Genomic DNA, 19,455 nt, shown 5'->3' on the forward strand with positions numbered 1-19,455 from the left:
CGGTGTCGTTGAGCCAGATCCGCGTAGCCCAGTAGATGTCCACAGCGACAGTTTTAAGCGCACACACGGTTCCAAGGCCGGGGCAGATGTGCTGGTTGGAGTTAGGAGGGCACGTTTTTTCACTGCTTTTCCCCAGGTGCCCCCCCCCCCCCACACACAGGGCAAAAGCCTGTGTAGACCGCGTAGGGTTGGTTATTCTCCGTTGTACCTTTGTCTCGTAAGGTATTCTAAGACAGAGCCTATCTCCTTTTGATCACTGCTGAAGGAAGGTTAGCCATTGTTGAATGTGTATGGCTCGTCATACACTTAGCGTCTGTGTTTGGCTTGGAAGAACGGAGTAAAAAGGCAGAAACGCGTGTCACGCTGGTCCCGGTGTTTCATAGATCATCGTCTGTTGACGCGTTGTGAGTTCTGATACAAAGAGAAACATTTCCTGTTCAGTTTCAGGAGGTGACACTGTTCAGTTTTGAAGCTGGAGTCCAGCAGCAACCGATCACAGCTCAAGATGCACGTGTTTCCTGTGTTGATCTGTGTCATGTTACTGAGGCTATCGGAGGGAGCCCTCATCTTCAACTACCACTCCAAACCATACGACCAAGGCGCTCTTGATGAGTACAACGTCCTTCGATTCTTAGGAGTGTCGTCGCCATACGTCCAGCACCCGGGCTTTGGTATTGGCAGAGCTACGCCTAATGGATGTGAAGTTACTCAGATGAACCTAATCTCTCGTCACGGTGAGAGGTATCCAACCACAAGCCAAGGTCAAACGATGGAACGGAACTTGGCAAGGTTGAGGTTCAATATAACGGAACGTCTTGATGGACCTTTATCGTTCTTACCCACCTACGATTTCGTTGCATTGAATCCGGAGCTGTACGAACAGGAAACCACCAGTGGACCATACGCTGGGCTTGCAGATATGTTCTCATTTGGGGAGACTATGAGGTACCGTTATGACCACTTAGTCAGGGATGCTTCACAGCTGAAGTTCTATCCCTCATCTCAGAAGAGAATTGTTGATTCTGCAACGTGGTTTGCCCATGGATTCATGGGCTCCAGCTTTGACAACTCCTCTATCATCCCTATCGACGAGTTTACCAATATGACAGGAGCGAACTCATTAACACCTGTCAATTCATGCCGAAACTACAACAGCAGGGCAGAGATCGATACTATTAGTCGATATTCAAAGGAGTTTATGAGTGACGCTGCGAAGAGAATGAACAAATCCACACCAGGGTTGAACCTGACCAGTGATGAAGTGTGGTCCTTGTTCACACATTGTGGATTCGACCTGAACATCCGTGGTGTCTCCACGCTTTGTGAGATCTTCACCGCAGATGAACTTATCTCCTTTGCGTACCTTTACAACGTCGAGACGTACTACGGACAAGGCCCAGGTCATAATATGAGCATTGCCATTGGATCACCATACGTCAATGCCATGATCAAGATGCTTGATGACGACACGAGGAACCTGACAATGTCCTTTGCTCACGACACAGACATCTTCTTTATCCTGTCCACTCTGGGTTTATATGACGGAAATGGGCCTTTACCTGTCGACCACCTCGACTTGAACAACGCATGGAGAGTGTCTGATCTGATGCCAATGGGATCAAGGCTGATCATGGAGAGATTAGAATGCTCTGGCAACAAGTACGTTAGGTTCATCCATAACGATGCCGTCATACCAATTCCCACGCTGAACAAGGGCCCAGGATTCAGCGCACCGCTAAAGGAGTTCAAGCACTACATTACAAAGCGACTAGGTGACACCAGCTATGCCAGCGCCTGTGGCAACCCAGATGACCTGCCTAATGAGCTGACATTCTACTGGGACCACTAGCACTTTAACACCAGTTACACTACTCTGCAATCGAGTATATACGCCCGATGTTGGCACCCCGTAAAGCCCCGAATTTTAGCCTCGGCTCTTTTGACCCTTCTTTGCGGGTGTTGTATTGAATCGGTAACCGGAGTGATTGAAAACAATTGGCACACTGCATGCCGACTAGAACTCTAAAAGTTTGGTGATCATAGGATTTGTGTCCATGTCCACGAGGACCACTTCGCCGGGATTTTCTCTCTCCTTTGTTCTCCATCTGAGGTTACTTGGGTTATCGTTTTATATAATCGCAATATAAAGATGGTTGGATTCAGAGGAACTGTGGAACAGCACCACCACAAGAACACCGTTCAATTGCCTTTGAAGGACTCCGATGGTTCTGCTGCTGCGACCATCCCACTGGACAAGTTGGTTGATTCAATTGAGGGTCTTCAGGACAAGTCCCGGTTCTGGCTGGCACCAACACTGTGCCATGGAGCCCTCCAGACTATGTACATCTATGGTGCTGCTGCTGACCAGGTGAAGTTCCCGGTGTACTACGGAAGAAGGGTTGTTGAGCTGCCACAAGGTGGTGTCGTCTCTGCCGATTATGTGATTCCTCAACCGGAGTCTAGCGAATCGTTCAAGAAGCTCGTTGGCGAGAACTTCCCTGAAGGCTGGCCAAAATTGCACCCAAGAACTAGATACCTCTCTCCATCTGAGGTTGATGCACTGAAGAGCGAGACCGAGACAAGACCTCTTGTCATCATCAACCATGGCCTAGGTGGTGGTTCTCATGAGCCTGTTATCAGAATGCTCACTTCTGAACTGCACGATGCTGGAATTGACGCCGTCGTCTTGAACTCCAGAGGCTGCTCCAGAACTAAGCTCACCACGCCAGAGCTGTTCTCCGGGTTGGCGACTGAGGATTTGCGTTATTTCACCAAGCTCATCCAGAAGGAGTATCCAAAGAGACCTCTCTTTGGTGTCGGGTTCTCGTTTGGTGCTACGATCTTGTCAAACTACTTGGGTGAAGAAGCTGGCGACTCACCATACGTTGCCGCCGCTGTCCTGTCCAACCCGTGGGATATGGTTGACTCTGCTTATCACATCCAGCACCAGCTGGTTGGTAAGTACCTGTTCTCTGATTCCATTGCATTTGCCCTATCAAGAATGGTCAAGTCCAACAGAGAAACCCTGTCCCAGAGTCCATTGTTTACAGAGGAGAAGATCCATAAGAAGTATCACTCCACAGTGGAGTTTGACAATGCAATCACAGCGCCTGAGTATGGATTCCAAACAGCGTATCAATACTATAGAGCGGCTTCCTCTGTCAACAGACTGTTGAAGATCCGTACTCCATTGCTTGCCATCAACTCATCTGACGATCCTGTTGTTGGTGTCTACTCCATTCCAAACTTTGAAGCAGAGGCTAACCCATACGTTGTTCTCATAAAGACGGACCTCGGTGGCCATCTGGCCTTTGTCCAACACGATGGTAAGTCCTGGGCCGTTGAAAGAATCGTTGATTATTTCAAAGCATTTGATAAGACTGTCGACTTGACAAAGAAGGTTGAGAGTAGCTACAAGCCAATGGTTTCAAAATACGTCGACAAGGTCCACTTCTAAAGCGAAACATCTCCTTACACTGATACACACATCCACACATATACATATACACTGCTAATTTCCCGCTTCTCCCCTTGCTGTAGTCCACGCAATGGAGCCGCTCTGTCTTGGAGCCAGCTGGCTGGCGGATGGTGAAGCACGAGCCAGGCTACCGCCCAGCTCAAGCGTTTCGAAGTAGTCCTGGATCATCAGCGTCGTGAGTTCCGGAGCTGGTAGAGCGGCTCTTTGGAGTGCCGTGAGAAGAGCCAGGGCCTCTTTCAGAACAGACTCGTCTACTTTATCCCTAGGCAGTGCCTTTTCAGCATCAACAACGTATCTTCTTGACACGTCCTGGTAGCCATGTATCCCAACGGCGATACAATAGCTCATCTTCTTACCCCAACCCTTGTTATAGAGCTCAGGGTTATCAAAGGCGTCTTCGCACGAGTCGAGGTGGATCCACCTCCCCTGCGAGTTCGACCAGTACTCTGTCCACACGTGGTCTTCAGCATTCCACACGTATCTCACTCTCAGTCCTAAGGATCGTAAGATCAGAGCGAAGCAGTTGGCCCATTCACCACACCGGCCGTTTCTGGTCTTCAGCAGCATCGCAGGGTTGTTGTAGCGCGGGTACCTCACCAGAGACCCGTCAGCACAGCGGTACACCTCAGTGACAGAGGCACCGCCTTCTCGGGCCTCCTGTGGACTGGATCTCTCAACAGAGATGCGTTGTGGCTTGCCCAGCTCCGGCGCAACCTCAGGCTCGTTGGTCCACTTGAAGAAGTCTGTCTTGAACCAATGGAGTGTTTCCAGCACCAGACAGTCCGTGAAGTCATAGCCCTTGGATCTATTCTCCTCCTGCTGTAGCCTCTCATCAGCACCTTTATACAGGCGCTCAACGTCGATCGCTTCCAGGGCGAGCTCCTGGTTTATAGGGTCCTCGTACTGCTGGACCGTGCTGGACAGCGACGCAATCCTCGTGAGGAACCCGTTCTGTGAGATCAATTGGCGAAGACGATCCCTCTTCCCGCAATCACGGAGTTGCCTGGCCACACATCTGTCTCTGAAAGCGTTATACAGCTCCATTTCTACTGGTTACGAGGGTTTGTTCGGTATGAAAGACGGGAGAAGGTAAAAAGGTGTCATCGCCCTATATCGCGGGCCCTGCTCTCGATTAGGTGGCATACAGACGATTATATTATATTATGATATATATAATATAATATATATATACAGCTAGGGTTAGTGCTCTATGTACAGTATAATCAGCAGTGCCTAGACGATCTCAGCAGCGACTAGACGATCTCAGCAGCGACTAGACGATCTCAGCAATGCAGTACTTCGCCTTACCAACCCTCAGCAGCAGGATCTTTCCATCGATCAATTGCTCTCTGGTCAGCAGCAAAGAGTCAGAGGTGTCGACCTTGAACCTGTCGTAGCCGAGATAGACACCACCGTTGGCAACCAGCTTCTTGGCCTCCTTCTTTGAGCAGCCGTGGAGCTTCGCCACCAACGTGCTGAATGGCTTGTTCAAGAATTCGGCACCTTCTAGAGTGGTGAGGATACCAGCGTTCTTGAAAGAGTGGATCAACGTTTCAGAGTCAATGTCTGGATAGGCAAGGTCTGGCAATGGATACAGGATCTGCGAGATGACAGCAGCATCCTTCCCTGAGCCGATGCCGTGGATCAGATCAGTGACCTCGTTTGCCAGGACCCTCTGAGCATTGCGGTAGGAAGGGTCCTTCATGTGTCTCTCCACGATGGAGTCGATCTGCTTGATGGGAAGGAATGTGAAGATCTTCAACAGTTTGGCAACGTCGGAATCAGGGGTCTTCATGAAGTACTGGTAGAGGTCGAAGCTCGGGGTGATGGAGGAGTCGATGAAGACGGCGTTGCCTGCGCTCTTGCCAAACTTGGCACCTGAAGAAGTCGTCAAGAGTGGGACAGTGATGCCAAAAGGCTGCTTCTTCGACTTGGGGTCCTTCAGCCTGGTGATGAAGTCGATTCCAGCGGTGATGTTACCCCATTGGTCGTTTCCTCCAACTTGGATGCTCACATTGTCGTTCTGGAACAGGTAGTGGAAGTCGTAGGCCTGTAGGACCTGGTATGCGAACTCGTTGAATCCAATACCATTCTCAGATTCAATACGACCTTTGACACTATCTCTGGCAAGCATTTGTCCGACTCTTATGTGTCTACCGTAGGTGGACAAGAACCCTAGGAAGGTGACGTCCTTCCACCATTCGTAGTTGTTTCTGGTGGATATGGCACCTTCATTCACCATTGGCGTGATGGCCAAAGACTTGACGTAGCGGACACCGCTGGTAAAGAACCTCTCCATCTGACCAGAGATCCTCGAGACATTGTCCAGCCTCGTCTGGTCCTCCATGGCAGAACGCTCAGTAGTACGGCCACTAGGATCACCAACGGCACCGGTGGCGCCGCCAACCAGTCCAGTGATGTCGTGTCCTCTAATGTTGAAATGGAGTAGGATCATCAGGGGTAACAGGTTGCCCAAATGGAGCGATTTGGCAGTAGGATCTGCTCCACAGTACAACCCGAGCTTAGTCTTCTCAATCAGCTCACCTAGCTGCTCCTCGCTGGTGACATTAGAGACCAATCCTCTCTCCTTTAAGTGCGGTAACAGAGGTTGTTCGAGGTCTTCCTGGAGCAGCTTCTGATCAACGTTGAGAGACTGATGCCATAGCTCACTGAACTGGTGAAGCTGGCGTGCACCGAGTTGTCTCTTGAAGATCGATCTGAACGGAATCATAGCTTCTTCTCAAGTGCTCAAGCGTGTGGTGATTGGCGTGGTGGACGTGTATATTAATACCCAGTAGATATGTCCAGCCCACCATCGCTTTTTTTTTTCACCTCCACCATGTCCTGATCAGCCATATGACACTACAACACCACATCATCATCGCAGGAATGTGGCCTTAGGACTATGAAAACTACTCAATCGTTGGTGTATGTGTGCTACTACATCAACAGTGTGTGTGTAGCCGAGAGTCGATTAAAGAAACCATTCGATAGTTCTCCTCTACCTATGTACTGGTGATGAGCATTCTCTTTACTCGTCAACTTCATCTAACACGACACGACGTTTTGCAACTGGCTTCTCATTCTGCTGTGAGCTCGTGGTCTTTGCACTGTCCTCGACGACTTGCTGCTGCTGCTTCTTCTTAGACTTCTTCACCTTTGCAACCTCCCAAGCATAGAATGGCTTAAAACTATCAAAGAACCCAACATCTTCAAACAAGTTAGGGAATATCCACAGCCCTTGCGGCATTACGGCAATCGACAGCACGTATAAAATCAGCCTAACAATGGCAATCACGATGATGAGGCATACAAAGCCCAGCAGAGCCATGGAAAGATACCACACACCTCTTCTCATGAAGAGCGGCCACAGTGGGAACAGAACCACCGTGAAGACACCAATGAGGATACCGAAGCCCATGAGACGGTCCCACGGGTTGGACTTCTTGTAGAACCAGATGTAGTACTGGTCTGGCTCAAACGACGCCTGTTGTAGAGGAAGGAAACACGGCGAGCCCTTCTTGACCTTGATGTTCTGCGCTCTCGCCTCACTGGTGTGCAGTTTCTGTCCCGGCAGAAGTAGCCTGTTCTTGATCAGCAGAATCACAAGGTTCTTAGCATCGTCCTTGGTCTTACACACAGGCAACTGGTTCTTCGGGTTCGACGCCTTCGAGTTGTACTCCTCAGACATCAACGCACGCACTGCCCTCTTGTAACGGAAGAAGTCCACCGAGGAGCCCTGGAGCGAGCCTGAACGCTGCTTCAACACGGCATTGTCGCGCAGAAAGTTGGCTACGTTAACAGCAACAGGATCGACAGGTGGTGCTGACATCTTCTCTAACCCTTTTGGAAGCCCTTGTAGCTGAAGTGAAGCGTAGCGACGTGTATGCTGACCGTGCCTGCTCATACGTGTTATTTTTGCCTGTGTGTGGTGTGTGGTGTATGGGTTTTGTGGCCGTGGGCTTGCCGTGGCCACGGGCGAGTGGTGTCTGGATGTACTTCCCACCCTCGATGCTTCGGGGTCCTCACAGCGCAGTTTGAGGGCTGAAACCACGGTTCCAAGGCCCAATGAGTGGTGTATACGCCTCAATTGGCACGGAGATCGATGGGCCTCTGCTACAGGCGACAGAATGCTTGGTGGAGCGGGAATTCGTGGGGGCTGCCATTGGTTCGTCTGAGCTCTTTGGTGTGGTTGAAGACAGGGTAACGGCCATCGCGTATGGTTAAAAAAATTATTTCACTGTACACAGCAACACCGTTGTTGTAGGCTGTATACCTCTGTTGGCTTACAAGTAAGGGGAGATACTGAGATGGAGGCGTACTCAGAGGAGGACCTGAGGAAGCTGATCGCTTCCTTCCGCGAGGGTCTTGAGCTGTATAACAAAACGCTCTCAGAATCGCTTGAAGACGTGAGAAATGAGCCATTGGAGAACCCAAACAGTGAACTGTCCAAGCTGGCGCAGCTGCTATACGCCCATGCCACGAAGATTGGGATTGCGTTCAGACCACCTGTGAGCATCAATGCGAGCTATGAACAGCTGCGAGAGACTTCGTCGAAACTGCTGCTGATTGTTGGGCTGGTTGCGCAGTTTGAGCCTCGAGCATGGTCCCAGTTGTACCATGATGAGGTAGTGTCACAGGTACGGGAGGTGATCAGTGCCTTCATAACGTTGTTGGATGAGCTGGAGCAGTTGGACTTCACGGACGATTCCAGCGAGAACAGCGAAGGAAGACTGATCTCTGTCGGCAAGGTTTGGGATAGTTGTAAGTCACTCGAAGAACTGATGTCGTTGGGAAACATTGGGCTCTTGAGTAAACAGATCAAGTTGAGCATCGGTATCGTGGAGGATGCTTCCTCAGAGCTATCAGAATGGCTGCTTGATCCTTATGTTGAAACGGATATTCTCATCGGCCAGGATAAAGAGGGAGAAGACGATGACGACGACGATGAGGTTTCACATGATACACTCGAATTCGCCAACCAGTGGATAACAAAGGTCAAGATGCTCAAGCTGCTGTTGAGTTCCCTTGCCAAGTCATTACCTACAAAGGTGGCTGATGGATCTTTGCTTGATCAGTTCAACAAGGAACAGAAGAGTCTGTCTGCAAACGTTGATGACCTCGTGTGCGATATCTTTCTAAACCAAGATAAGGAACAATTGGATCAAAATGCGCAAAGGGTTCAAGATCAGAGTAAACTCCTCATCAAGTTAGTAAGAGACCTGAACAAAGGGGACGATAAGAAGACCATGTGGTTAGACCTTTGGCTGGAGAAATTTCAACATTAGTATACAATAAATAGACCGTCAATTGAGTTATAATCATACACTACTTCTAAGGATTGGTGTTTTTTTGTCATATTCTATCTAATGATCCACCCATGAATAGCAATATCACCATTCATCTCCATCACTTTCATCATCACTTCTTCCAACTTTAGCCTTTCTAGAGCTCAAAGCAGCAGCCAAAGCATCTGCCAAACTTCCACCACCACCAGGAGCACCAGGAGCACCACCAGATGAAGGAGGAGGTGCCTCACCGCGTTGTTCTTGTAATATGATAGATGGTTTGTCCAGCTGTGATTTGTCAACTTTCTTCAAGGATCCTATACCTGCACCACGGATAGAGGCCAATAAAGCGTCTCTACCAGCATCGGCTTGAGGCAACGGTGGTGCTGGTGTTGAGTCAGTAGACATTGCAGGAGGAGGAGGTGCGACTGGGATGGAGCCACCAGCTGGCAATGGAGGAGGTGGTGGAATGGAGCCACCAGATGGTAATGGTGGGGGTGCTGGAATGGAGCCACCAGCTGGCAATGGAGGAGGTGCTGGAATTGCATTTGAGTGTGCAGTTTGGGACAATGGAGGAGGTTGAGGTACAGCTGTTGGTTGTTGATATTGTTGATGTTGTTGTGGCTGTTGATACTGTTGTGGTTGTTGATACTGTTGTGTCTGATACTGCTGTGGTTGATACTGCTGTTGATACTGCTGTTGATGATCTGCTTGTCTTGAAGGTGGAGCCGGTGGAACTGCTCTTGAAGACCGTGAAGGAGGAGGAGGTGGAGCTGCACCACCACGACGTGAAGGAGGCACAGGTGGTGGAGCCCTGCCTTGAACAGTTGATCCCACAGCTCCCATTGTAGCTCTTGGAGGAGGAGGAGGAACTGGCCCCCTTGAAGGTGGAGCTGGAGGCACCGCACCTCTTGATGGAGGAGTAGGTACTGGTCTTGATTGTTGTAGCAGCGGAGGTGGAACAGGCCTGACCTGTTGAGGTAGAGCAGGTGGCACAGGCCTTGCCTGCTGGGGCAATGCTGGTGGCACAGGTCTCCCCTGTGGCGAAGGTGTTGATGCATACGGACTCGATACTGTTGGTGTGAACTGTTGTTGCTGTTGTGACGGTGGTGTTGGCAATGTCGTCGTCAATGGAGGAGGAACAGAATGCACCAATGGTGGAGGAACTTTATGCACTGGACCCTTTGGAGTTTCTGGCTCAGGCGATGGCTGTGAAGATGACCTTTGATCACTGTTATCATTATAAGAGTATTCAGGCGGAGGTGACACTTCAGATTGGATTGACGGAGTTGAGCTCATAGTGCTTGAATGAGCCAATGGTGGTGGTGGAGGAGGAGCCTTTTTCCTCATCGAACCAGAAGTTGTAAGTGTGCTTGAGTAGAACTCCTGTTGAGGAGCAGATTCAGATGAATTGAACGATGATTGCACGGTGTTTCTACCACGCTGGAACTTCCGTGGAACTGGAGGCTCCAATCCCACCAATGGCCCACCTTGTTGTCTGATGTAGTCCTTGATGAATTCCTTGTTATCAGCAATCATGTCCTCTGTTATCCCAGCATTGGCCAATTCCTTATACAGAGCTCTCCACTCTGGTGGAGGCTGATCATCGTAGTACAACACATGGGTCGTCTTTCTGATTCTCTGGTCACCGCCACTTGTACTCAACAGCTCTCCACGAGGCCCCGGAGCCCTCGATTCCTCGGGCATGCTCTTCTTCAGCGCAATGGCCTGCTTATTGTTCACGGTCTTCTTCGAGCCATGCTTCTCCCTATGGCACACTCTCTTGTAGAAGTGCGTAGCGTCAGATGTATCGTCGAACAGTAGGCCAGCTAGGCAGTCTTCCAGCTCAAAGGTGTGGAAGAAGGACCGGTCTTGGTTATACTGGAAGTCCACATACAGCTCCTGATCCCACACAACGCCGCGCTGGCCATGGATATCAACCAGCTTGAGGAAGAAGGAGTGGCCAACCAGATCGTCAACCAGAACGACGGCTCCGCTGAGCCCAGTGTACGTCCATTGTTGTGGATCAGGGTACGCAATGTACAACCGGGCAATGGCACCATCAAGCACCTTCTGCGATGCCTTGGGGATCACACGCTTGACTTTATCCTTCTGTGCTGTGGTCAATCCCATTTCGTACTCTTACAGGCTCAATTGGCACGCCACTTCTGGTGATGTGTATGTTTCTGGCGTGGTTTTATGGGTGTCTCTGAGGGTTTGTTTGTATGTGTTGGTGGGTGGGCTGTGGTTGTTTTCGCTGTTTGCGCGGAATGCCAGGCGGAGGGGGTTCCGCTGGTTTGTTCGCCAGGCTGTGGGCTTGTGGGCTTGTGGGCTCGTAGGCTCGTAGGCTCGTAGGCTCGTAGGCTCGTAGGCTGCCAGGCTGCCAGGCTCCAGGCTCCAGGCTCCAGGCTCCAGGCTCCAGGCTCGTAGGCTCCAGACTCGTAGGCTCCAGGCTCCAGGCCAGAGCCCCCAGGCCAGAGCCCAACACCAAACAGCCACAACCAGATTTATTCACCACCCCCACTGTTTACACCAATATCAGCACTACAAACACATCCAAAATGACAAAGGACAACCTCATTGGCATCTTCCGCTGCGATTACTCGCTAACTCTGAAGCACAAGTATGGCGACTTTGCCGACCAGTCAGCCCAGGTTATGAGGAATGCCGGGTATGAAGGTGATTTCAAGGTCTATGACGTTATCAAGTCACAGTATCCCACTGAGGAAGAGTTGGCACAGCTGAAGGGGATATGGATCACCGGCTCGGTCGACGATGCGTTTGGAGATGTTCCATGGATCAATGAGCTGTGTGATTATCTCTACAAGTTGTATACGACCCACCCAGGCATTCGTATCGTTGGCATATGCTTTGGCCATCAAATCATCGGTAGGGTGTTTGGCTGTGGCGTTGGTCGCAACCCTAAGGGCTGGGAGTTTGGAACGTATCCAGTTGAGGTGTCCAAGGACAGTGACGTTCAAGAGCTATTTGAACAGGTGAAGGGGTCGTTCAAGATTGTTGAGGTTCATCAGGATGTCGTCTTCGACATCCCACCCGGGTTTAAGTCCATTGGCTCTACACAGCTAGCACCAGTCCAAGGCTTATATCAAAGGGACAGGGTCTTGACTTTCCAAGGACACCCGGAGTTCACGCTAGCATTCCTCGTTGATCTTTTGGATGCTCGAAGCAAAGCCGGCAAATTCACAGATGAGCAGGTCAAACGTTTTGAAACTAGGCTGATTGCAGATCAAGGTGTCGAGATAACTAGAGTCATACTGAAATTCCTTCTGGAAACAAGAACAAACCGCTTGGTTAATTAGAGAATGATATAGTATAGAACAACGGCACAGCTTTCTCCTCATGTAAACTCTGGTCTCAAATCAGAACGACGTGGTGCAACCAGAGGATGTAGCTGTGCGAGGTAGGTGATGGCCCACATCAAAAACATCATTCCAAGCGTCAATGAAACAGTGCTTCTCCAAACACTGAGATGCGTTAGTAACGAAGAGAAAGACACAACAAGCACTCAATATACTTACGTTTGGTTCTCCTTTGGAGCAAACTTCCAAAACACTGCACCGGAGACAAGCGTTATAAAGAACACTACCCACACAGTTGTTCTATCGCATAAGTTAGTCAAGTCCAGACGCGTGTTGATAAACCACAACAGAACTCACCCGCTCATTTGGTGCTATCCCTGTTGACGTTCTAGAAGGTGGTGTTGGTTGTTGATGTTGATGTTGATGTTGATGTTGATGGTTGTAGACGGAGGGTTCCCCCTAGTGGCTGCTTAAATCCTGCCCAGCCCGCGAAATTCTTCAGCCCAGCCATACGTTGGACAGTACGACAACAACACACACAGGGAAAGCCTGAAAGGGGAGGGAGTCTGTAGGAAGATGTTGTCAAATGAGCTCTTACACTGGCTGTTCAGGGTGTTGCAGCCCGTGAGTATGGTCTTGCTGATCCATTGGACGGGCGACAGTTGTACTAACTAAGCAGTACTGCGAAGGAATACAGTGATCCAAGAACCACATACCATGATGTTGCGGTCTTGCTACAGAGGTACCCTACGCTGAAGCCGCGCACCAGGGTATACACGTATGAGACCGGTGAGTCGGCCCTACTGCTGGATATCTACGGCGCCCTGCCGTCGAGGATTAACGGTGAAGTGTATCGAATCCCTGTGGAAGTGTGGATTCCTCATGAGTACCCGCTGGCGTCACCTATTGCCTATGTTACACCTACTGAGAAGATGGTATTACAGCCTGGGAATCACGTCGATACCAATGGGAAGTGCTATCTGGAGTATACGGCGAACTGGAGCGCTGAGCGGAGAAGCAACGTTGCTGGTCTGTGTGATGATCTATGCCTTGTGTTTGCGAAGGAGCCACCTGTATTTGCCAAACCAACACAGCCAATAGTACAGCCAGTGGTAAAGCCAGTGGTACAGCCAGTGGTACAGCAAGGAACACTACACAGAACAGACCAAAGACCGCCTTCGCTACCTTCCAAAGAGCGGATCATCGCTCCTGAACCGGTGCATGCTCAAGGTGTGGTAAACAGCCCACCACCGCTACCTCCTCTACCACACGAATTACGCTCTCAAATCGTGAAATCACCAACGCTGAACCAGATGACAAGGCAGTCGCACCTCAAACCTGCTTTCGAACAGCCGAATATCCTTGATGCCTTAGCCGATGACCAACAAGGTGAAGGAAACGGCACAGATAGAAGTGAAGTGCTAAGCAAGATTGAGAGCCAATTACAATCTCTATACAACATGGAAGTGGCGACGGAGGTGAACTCTTTACACTCAAACGTTGCAGAGATCCAATATGCCGTTGGAAAGTTCGGCAAGATCTTCACCTATGAATTCGACACCGTGGAGAAGATCCAGCAGCACCTTGAGCAGAATGAAAGGCTGCTGGCAAAATGCATCAAGGACGCTGATGTCGCCATAGAGAAGGCCAATTCCATAAGGGAGATCGACACGGCGGAGATGATCTGCGCAGAAAACGTTGTGTATAATCAGTGAGTATCCTCGAGCACATCACAAGATTCAAGACTACTAACCAGTGTTCCAGGCTGTACGACTTGGTTGCAGAGGACCAGGCCATTGGCGATACGATTTATGTCCTGACAAAGGCGTACGACAACGGTAACGTGCCGTTGCCATCCTTCATCAAAGTGAGTCTACCGAGCACACAATTGTACAATGCACAGCTTACTAACACACACAAGCACACGAGATCACTCGCAAGGGAACAGTTCTTCAAGAAGGCTATGATTGTGAAGATATCACAGATGCTTAACCTGAATACATAGCACCAGTACACGTTATGATCTTTAAAGACCGAGTAAATGTCCCGAATAGGCAATTGCCTATTTGGGCAACACAGCTGCGGAAAAAAATTTCACCGCTGGTTTTTGGAAGAGGGAAAAATCTTTCAATAGCTCATCTCACCACTGTTGAAACCAGAGCGGAAGTAGAGAACAGACATAGTAAACGATGACAGACTTCATCAAACCTGAGAACGTTTCTCCATCTCAAGATGCTAGTGAATGGCCATTGTTGCTGAAGAACTTTGACAAGCTGCTTGTGAGAAGTGGTCACTATACACCAATTCCAGCAGGCTCTGCTCCACTCAAGAGAGACCTCAAGTCTTACATCTCCTCTGGTGTCATCAACTTGGATAAGCCATCCAACCCATCTTCCCACGAAGTTGTTGCATGGATCAAGAGAATCCTCAGATGTGAAAAGACCGGTCACTCCGGTACTTTGGATCCAAAGGTCACCGGTTGTTTAATTGTGTGTATTGACAGGGCCACTAGATTGGTCAAGTCCCAACAAGGTGCTGGTAAGGAGTACGTGTGTATCGTCAGACTCCATGAGGCCCTCGACGATGAGAAGGAAATGGGTAGAGGCCTTGAGAACTTGACTGGTGCTCTTTTCCAAAGACCACCTCTCATCTCTGCTGTTAAGAGACAACTTCGTGTTAGAACCATCTACGAGTCAAAACTCATCGAATTTGATAACAAGAGAGGTCTCGGTGTCTTCTGGGCCTCTTGTGAAGCTGGTACCTACATGAGAACCTTGTGTGTTCATTTGGGTATGCTTCTCGGTGTTGGTGGCCACATGCAAGAGCTTAGACGTGTTAGATCTGGTGCTCTTGGTGAAACCGACAACTTGGTCACTTTGCACGACGTTATGGATGCTCAGTGGACCTACGATAACACCAGAGACGAGTCCTATTTGAGAAGAATCATCCAGCCATTGGAGACTTTGCTCCTTGGTTACAAGAGAATTGTTGTTAAGGACTCTGCTGTGAACGCTGTATGTTACGGTGCTAAACTCATGATTCCAGGTTTGCTCAGATATGAAGAAGGTATTGAGCTCTATGACGAAGTTGTCTTGATCACAACAAAGGGTGAAGCCATCGCCATCGGTATTGCTCAGATGTCCACTGTCGATTTGGCCTCATGTGATCACGGTGTTGTTGCTAAGGTTAAGAGATGTATTATGGAGAGAGATCTCTACCCAAGAAGATGGGGATTGGGCCCAGTAGCTCAAAAGAAGAAGCAAATGAAGGCTGACGGTAAGCTTGACAAGTTTGGCAGAGTTAACGAAAACACCCCGGCTGATTGGAAGAAGACCTATGTCGATTTGGAAGGTAACCCAGAGCCAACCGCTTCCTCCACCACTGCTACACCAAGCAAGCCATTGATCAAGGAAGTCGAGATGACTGACTCTCCTGCTCCAGAGGCTGATACCACTGCTGATGTGACAGTCTCTGAAACCCCATCTAAGAAGGAAAAGAAGGACAAGAAGGAGAAGAAGGACAAGAAGGAGAAGAAAGAAAAGAAGGAGAAGAAGGAAAAGAAGGAAAAGAAGAGAAAAGCTGATGATGAAGAGGAAGAAGGCGAGAAGAAGAAGAAGGCCAAAAAGTAAGCCCAATACCTTCCAGAATGAGGAATGCTACAAGGTCCATTATAGCGTCTCTCTGTCGTCATCAACTTTGGCTTATTTCATGTGTATAATAGGTTGTTATCATTGTTTAATCACAAGTTACTAGAATCGAAAAAAAAGACTACAGTCAATTGTAGAGGAAATCGTTACTATATTGTCGTTCTATACTATACGAGCATCAATATGCAACTTCTAATGTACAATACTGAATATCTGATGGAGAGATGAAATCATCAACGTTGCTTATACAAGATGATGGATTAATGGAGAAAAAGTCATAAGTCGTTGTCATTAAAAGTTTTGAGAGATGGCTTCTTTCTGCTGTGGGGTCAATGTAAGAGGATAATCAATTTTATACTTGACCTTCAAGTCACCTCTTGTTCCCGGCTGCTTGGAGATTGGCATACCTAAGCCAGGGTATGTCTGTACAGAATCTGGTTGTACTGGCATTGTCTTTGATAATGGGATTCTTCTTCCATCAACACTCTCCACAATCTTGTCGAATCCCAACAATGATTCCTTGAACGTCAGAGGCAAGCTGTAGATCAAATCGTTACCATCTCTTTTGAAATATGGATGTGGTTTTTCCTTTAAAATGAATTGTATCGTGTTACGGCGTCCAGATGGGGTCCAATCACCTTCATTGTTGAATGTGATCTTGGTTCCCTCCTTCCAACCTGGTTTGATGTCAATTTCAATGATCTTCTCCTCCTTGGAGTTGTTAACACCTTTTCTGTTCAATTTCATCTTCTTCGTGGTACCCTTGGCAAGGTCTTCCAAACTGACAGGTAGCTGGATCTGTTGGATTTCAGGCTCAGGCTCTCTACGGCGGTTGAAGCCACCGCCGCCCATACCGCTACCACCGCCCATACCACCAAATCCACCAGGCATGCCGCCAAATCCACCACCCATTCCGCCAAATGGACTTCCACCGCTCGAAAAGTGGAAGGAGGCTCCGTCATCGCCCATGCCACCGGCACGCGCAAACTGTTCAAAGATGTTGGAAGCATCGGCAAAGTCGAATCCACCGTAGGAACCTCCAGAGCTGAACCCGCCAGAGCCACCAGGTCTTCCACCTCCCATATTTGGATCAAACTGTGGGCCGCCGTGGCGTGCAGCCTCCAAACCATAAGTGTCGTACACCTCACGCTTCTTCTCGTCGCTCAAGATGTCAAACGCTTCAGAGATCTCCTTGAACTTCTCAGTATCACCCGTTGGTTTATCAGGATGGTACTTCAAAGCCATCTTTCTATAAGCCTTCTTGATCTCGTTATCAGAGGCACTTGGTGCAACTCCCAATCTATCATAGAGTCCTGTTTCTTTCACCATTTTGTATATATGAAGTCAATCACAGCTGTGTGTTTGCTACTACCAAAGAAGCAAGAAAAAATTTACCTGTATAACCTCCAAGCGGGCAATCTCACCACTTTATATGGGAAATTGTCCTTCGTTCCCCTTTGGACGGCTTTTATGGGAGTCGAGCGCGCGAGGGAGGGAGCCCACACAGAAAAAAAGTTCTTGAACCTTCTGGAAGGTTCCATCGTGAAAACAAACAAAATCCTCCAGGGGGGGAATACACCAACTTCACGACAACGGTGGAGCACATTGCGAAGGACGTGAAGGAGATGTCTGTTATTCTTGCGTCTGCTGGTTATGACCATACGATCCGGTTTTGGGAGGCTCTGACGGGTGTTTGTTCGAGGACAATTCAGCATGCTGATTCGCAAGTGAATAGGCTTGAGATCACCAGTGATAAGATGTTCTTAGCGGCGGCTGGGCATCAACACGTTCGTCTTTACGATATACGCACTACGAATCCCAACCCTGTGACGTCCTTTGAAGGCCATACGAACAACGTCACTTCGATTGCGTTCCAATCTGACAACAAGTGGATGGTGAGCTCGTCTGAGGATGGAACGGTTAAAGTATGGGACGTTCGTGCGCCCTCGGTCCAGAGAAATTATAAGCATAACTGCCCCGTGAACGAGGTTGTTATACATCCCAACCAAGGTGAGCTGATCTCGTGCGACCAGGATGGTAATGTTCGTATATGGGATCTGGGAGAAAACCAATGTACGCATCAGCTTATCCCTGAAGATGACATCCCGGTGCATTCCGTATCTGTTGCTTCAGATGGCTCAATGCTCGTTGCCGGTAATAACAAGGGGAACTGCTATGTATGGAAGATGAACACGCAAAGAGAGTCGACTTCGCTACAACCGGTGACAAAATTCAGATCGCATTCAAAATACATCACAAGGGTACTGTTATCTTCAGACGTTAAGCATTTGGCAACTTGCTCTGCAGACCACACTGCACGAATTTGGAGCATTGACGATTCATTTGGGTTGGAAACTACACTACAAGGCCATCAGAGATGGGTTTGGGACTGTGCGTTCAGCGCGGACAGTGCCTATCTAGTAACGGCATGTTCTGATCACTACGTTAGATTGTGGGACCTTTCGACGAGTGAAACCGTTAGGCAGTACAACGGTCATCACAAGGGTGCGGTATGTGTTGCTCTCAATGATGTGTGATGGACGTATACGATATCTTATTAATATTTTAATGACTGTACTACTCACTGGATGAATCAAACCATCGTTGTAGCTGATAAACATGATGTAGTTTTAACCACGTGACTCGTATCTTTTCTTCGAAAAAAAATAAACTCCGCGACGGGGAATTGAACCCCGGTCTACCACGCGACAAGCGGTAATTCTAGCCACTAAACTATCACGGATTTCTTGAATTCCGAAGTTAACATAGATGGTCATATTGAGAGTGTAAACGTAACAAAGCATTGGCTTGGATGAACGGTCTAACGAGACCCTACGTTCAGAATTGGTGATTAATTGTATTGAGATGCCCATTATATAGTTCTATTATTTAATGTGAACACCTTCTGGCTCTCAACAGTGTATGCCTTTCTCGCCGTTGTGATGTTATATGAGCAGAACATCTTGGTTGTATACAAACCGTTGAACTGCAGAGTATCTTATGAGATAGATACTGCCAGGGATAAGGTCGATTTCCTCTTCACCAATAACTATGGTCTCTATCGTGTCGTTGATCACTTTCACAAAGACTGGTCTGTCCAGGTCTGGCTCCTCAATCATCGAAATACCACCTCCGGTGTCGTCCAGTGCCTGTAGTTGTTCCGGTAATTGGGACAAGAACAGGGAGTTGTAAAGATCAATCAAGGCTCTGAAATGCGACTCCATGTACTGTGTTTCTGCCGGCGATAGCCTTTGTACCAAATCTTCATCATTCCTTATAAAGATGGTGAATTTGTCAACTTTGGAGAGCCTTGTACGAAGGTACGATCTCAGTATGAAATTGACACGGTCCAGCTCAGACTCAATGATCATGAGCTGAAGTTTGATATCTCTTTCAGTGGTTTGCAATTCGATCGAGTTCATCTCAATGAATTCAATCTGAACACGAATCCGGGACAGAATTCGATCTATTAGCGACTGTTTGTAGTCCAACAACTCAGGACACATCCGTTCACTAATCCACGCGTTTTGGAGCTCTTGGAAGTCACTACGTTTCACTTCAACTTCGTTGTATTTGTGAGAGCGAGTTTCCCTCTCGAACTCTTCCAGAATGTCATCAAATTCCATGGTTTAAGAGTCCACAGTGACCAAATTGCCACTCTTTCAGTTGTTAATTGTTTGATGTTTTGATGATTGAGAAGTGGTTTTCAGTGGTTTTTTTAG

The 19,455-nt window shown here is 48.6% G+C and overlaps 13 protein-coding genes and 1 non-coding gene across 14 annotated transcripts; 6 read left to right on the forward strand and 8 right to left on the reverse strand.

Annotated features, from left to right (window-relative positions):
- The first annotated feature begins 238 nt into the window (after positions 1 to 238).
- On the forward strand, positions 239 to 1,910 carry CYBJADRAFT_60678 (histidine phosphatase family protein). The gene has a single exon (XM_020217816.1). It carries the CDS (start codon positions 506 to 508, stop codon positions 1,847 to 1,849), a length of 1,344 nt encoding a protein of 447 aa, XP_020071752.1. The 5' UTR covers positions 239 to 505; the 3' UTR covers positions 1,850 to 1,910.
- Positions 1,911 to 2,149: 239 nt separating this feature from the next.
- On the forward strand, positions 2,150 to 3,457 carry EEB1 (medium-chain fatty acid ethyl ester synthase/esterase; the record flags this gene model as incomplete). The annotated part of the gene is made up of 1 exon (XM_020212550.1): positions 2,150 to 3,457. One exon carries the CDS (start codon positions 2,150 to 2,152, stop codon positions 3,455 to 3,457), a length of 1,308 nt encoding a protein of 435 aa, XP_020071753.1.
- Positions 3,293 to 4,538, reverse strand: PNG1 (peptide-N4-(N-acetyl-beta-glucosaminyl)asparagine amidase). Its single transcript, XM_020214516.1, has one exon. It carries the CDS (start codon positions 4,520 to 4,522, stop codon positions 3,512 to 3,514), a length of 1,011 nt encoding a protein of 336 aa, XP_020071754.1. The 5' UTR covers positions 4,523 to 4,538; the 3' UTR covers positions 3,293 to 3,511.
- Positions 4,539 to 4,621: 83 nt separating this feature from the next.
- Positions 4,622 to 6,248, reverse strand: MSY1 (tyrosine--tRNA ligase MSY1). Its single transcript, XM_020214517.1, has one exon. The coding sequence runs from the start codon at positions 6,207 to 6,209 to the stop codon at positions 4,752 to 4,754; it is 1,458 nt and encodes a 485-aa protein (XP_020071755.1). The 5' UTR covers positions 6,210 to 6,248; the 3' UTR covers positions 4,622 to 4,751.
- Positions 6,249 to 6,509: 261 nt separating this feature from the next.
- Positions 6,510 to 7,310, reverse strand: SEC62 (Sec63 complex subunit SEC62; the record flags this gene model as incomplete). Its single annotated transcript, XM_020212555.1, has 1 exon — positions 6,510 to 7,310. One exon carries the CDS (start codon positions 7,308 to 7,310, stop codon positions 6,510 to 6,512), a length of 801 nt encoding a protein of 266 aa, XP_020071756.1.
- Positions 7,311 to 7,734: 424 nt separating this feature from the next.
- CYBJADRAFT_166505 (uncharacterized protein) lies at positions 7,735 to 8,884 on the forward strand. Its single transcript, XM_020214518.1, has one exon. It carries the CDS (start codon positions 7,789 to 7,791, stop codon positions 8,764 to 8,766), a length of 978 nt encoding a protein of 325 aa, XP_020071757.1. The 5' UTR covers positions 7,735 to 7,788; the 3' UTR covers positions 8,767 to 8,884.
- A 1,544-nt stretch (positions 8,885 to 10,428) lies between these two features.
- On the reverse strand, positions 10,429 to 10,899 carry CYBJADRAFT_125257 (WASP family protein; the record flags this gene model as incomplete). The annotated part of the gene is made up of 1 exon (XM_020212583.1): positions 10,429 to 10,899. A coding segment is annotated over one exon (471 nt), but the record flags the coding sequence as incomplete, so codon positions are not given.
- A 335-nt stretch (positions 10,900 to 11,234) lies between these two features.
- CYBJADRAFT_166506 (putative amidotransferase) lies at positions 11,235 to 12,500 on the forward strand. Its single transcript, XM_020214519.1, has 3 exons — positions 11,235 to 12,251; positions 12,306 to 12,386; positions 12,444 to 12,500. Exon 1 carries the CDS (start codon positions 11,328 to 11,330, stop codon positions 12,084 to 12,086), a length of 759 nt encoding a protein of 252 aa, XP_020071759.1. The 5' UTR covers positions 11,235 to 11,327; the 3' UTR covers positions 12,087 to 12,251; positions 12,306 to 12,386; positions 12,444 to 12,500.
- Positions 12,125 to 12,451, reverse strand: VMA9 (H(+)-transporting V0 sector ATPase subunit e; the record flags this gene model as incomplete). Its single annotated transcript, XM_020216251.1, has 3 exons — positions 12,125 to 12,251; positions 12,306 to 12,386; positions 12,444 to 12,451. 3 exons carry the CDS (start codon positions 12,449 to 12,451, stop codon positions 12,125 to 12,127), a joined length of 216 nt encoding a protein of 71 aa, XP_020071760.1.
- A 30-nt stretch (positions 12,501 to 12,530) lies between the features above and the next one.
- Positions 12,531 to 13,232, forward strand: STP22 (ubiquitin-binding ESCRT-I subunit protein STP22; the record flags this gene model as incomplete). Its single annotated transcript, XM_020217817.1, has 2 exons — positions 12,531 to 12,710; positions 12,776 to 13,232. Coding segments are annotated over exons 1-2 (505 nt in total), but the record flags the coding sequence as incomplete, so codon positions are not given.
- A 1,010-nt stretch (positions 13,233 to 14,242) lies between these two features.
- Positions 14,243 to 15,849, forward strand: CBF5 (pseudouridine synthase CBF5). The gene has a single exon (XM_020213293.1). The coding sequence runs from the start codon at positions 14,276 to 14,278 to the stop codon at positions 15,713 to 15,715; it is 1,440 nt and encodes a 479-aa protein (XP_020071762.1). The 5' UTR covers positions 14,243 to 14,275; the 3' UTR covers positions 15,716 to 15,849.
- Positions 15,850 to 16,024: 175 nt separating this feature from the next.
- Positions 16,025 to 17,062, reverse strand: SIS1 (type II HSP40 co-chaperone SIS1; the record flags this gene model as incomplete). Its single annotated transcript, XM_020212541.1, has 1 exon — positions 16,025 to 17,062. One exon carries the CDS (start codon positions 17,060 to 17,062, stop codon positions 16,025 to 16,027), a length of 1,038 nt encoding a protein of 345 aa, XP_020071763.1.
- A 1,342-nt stretch (positions 17,063 to 18,404) lies between these two features.
- Positions 18,405 to 18,476, reverse strand: CYBJADRAFT_t60. Its single transcript has one exon. It is a non-coding gene; the product is annotated as a tRNA-Asp (tRNA).
- A 101-nt stretch (positions 18,477 to 18,577) lies between these two features.
- SLD5 (DNA replication protein SLD5) lies at positions 18,578 to 19,405 on the reverse strand. Its single transcript, XM_020214520.1, has one exon. It carries the CDS (start codon positions 19,357 to 19,359, stop codon positions 18,679 to 18,681), a length of 681 nt encoding a protein of 226 aa, XP_020071764.1. The 5' UTR covers positions 19,360 to 19,405; the 3' UTR covers positions 18,578 to 18,678.
- Between the last annotated feature and the right edge of the window lie 50 nt (positions 19,406 to 19,455).

The sequence above is a fragment of the Cyberlindnera jadinii genome (genome assembly GCF_001661405.1).
Source record: "Cyberlindnera jadinii NRRL Y-1542 unplaced genomic scaffold CYBJAscaffold_3, whole genome shotgun sequence".
NCBI lineage: Eukaryota > Fungi > Ascomycota > Saccharomycetes > Phaffomycetales > Wickerhamomycetaceae > Williopsis > Williopsis jadinii.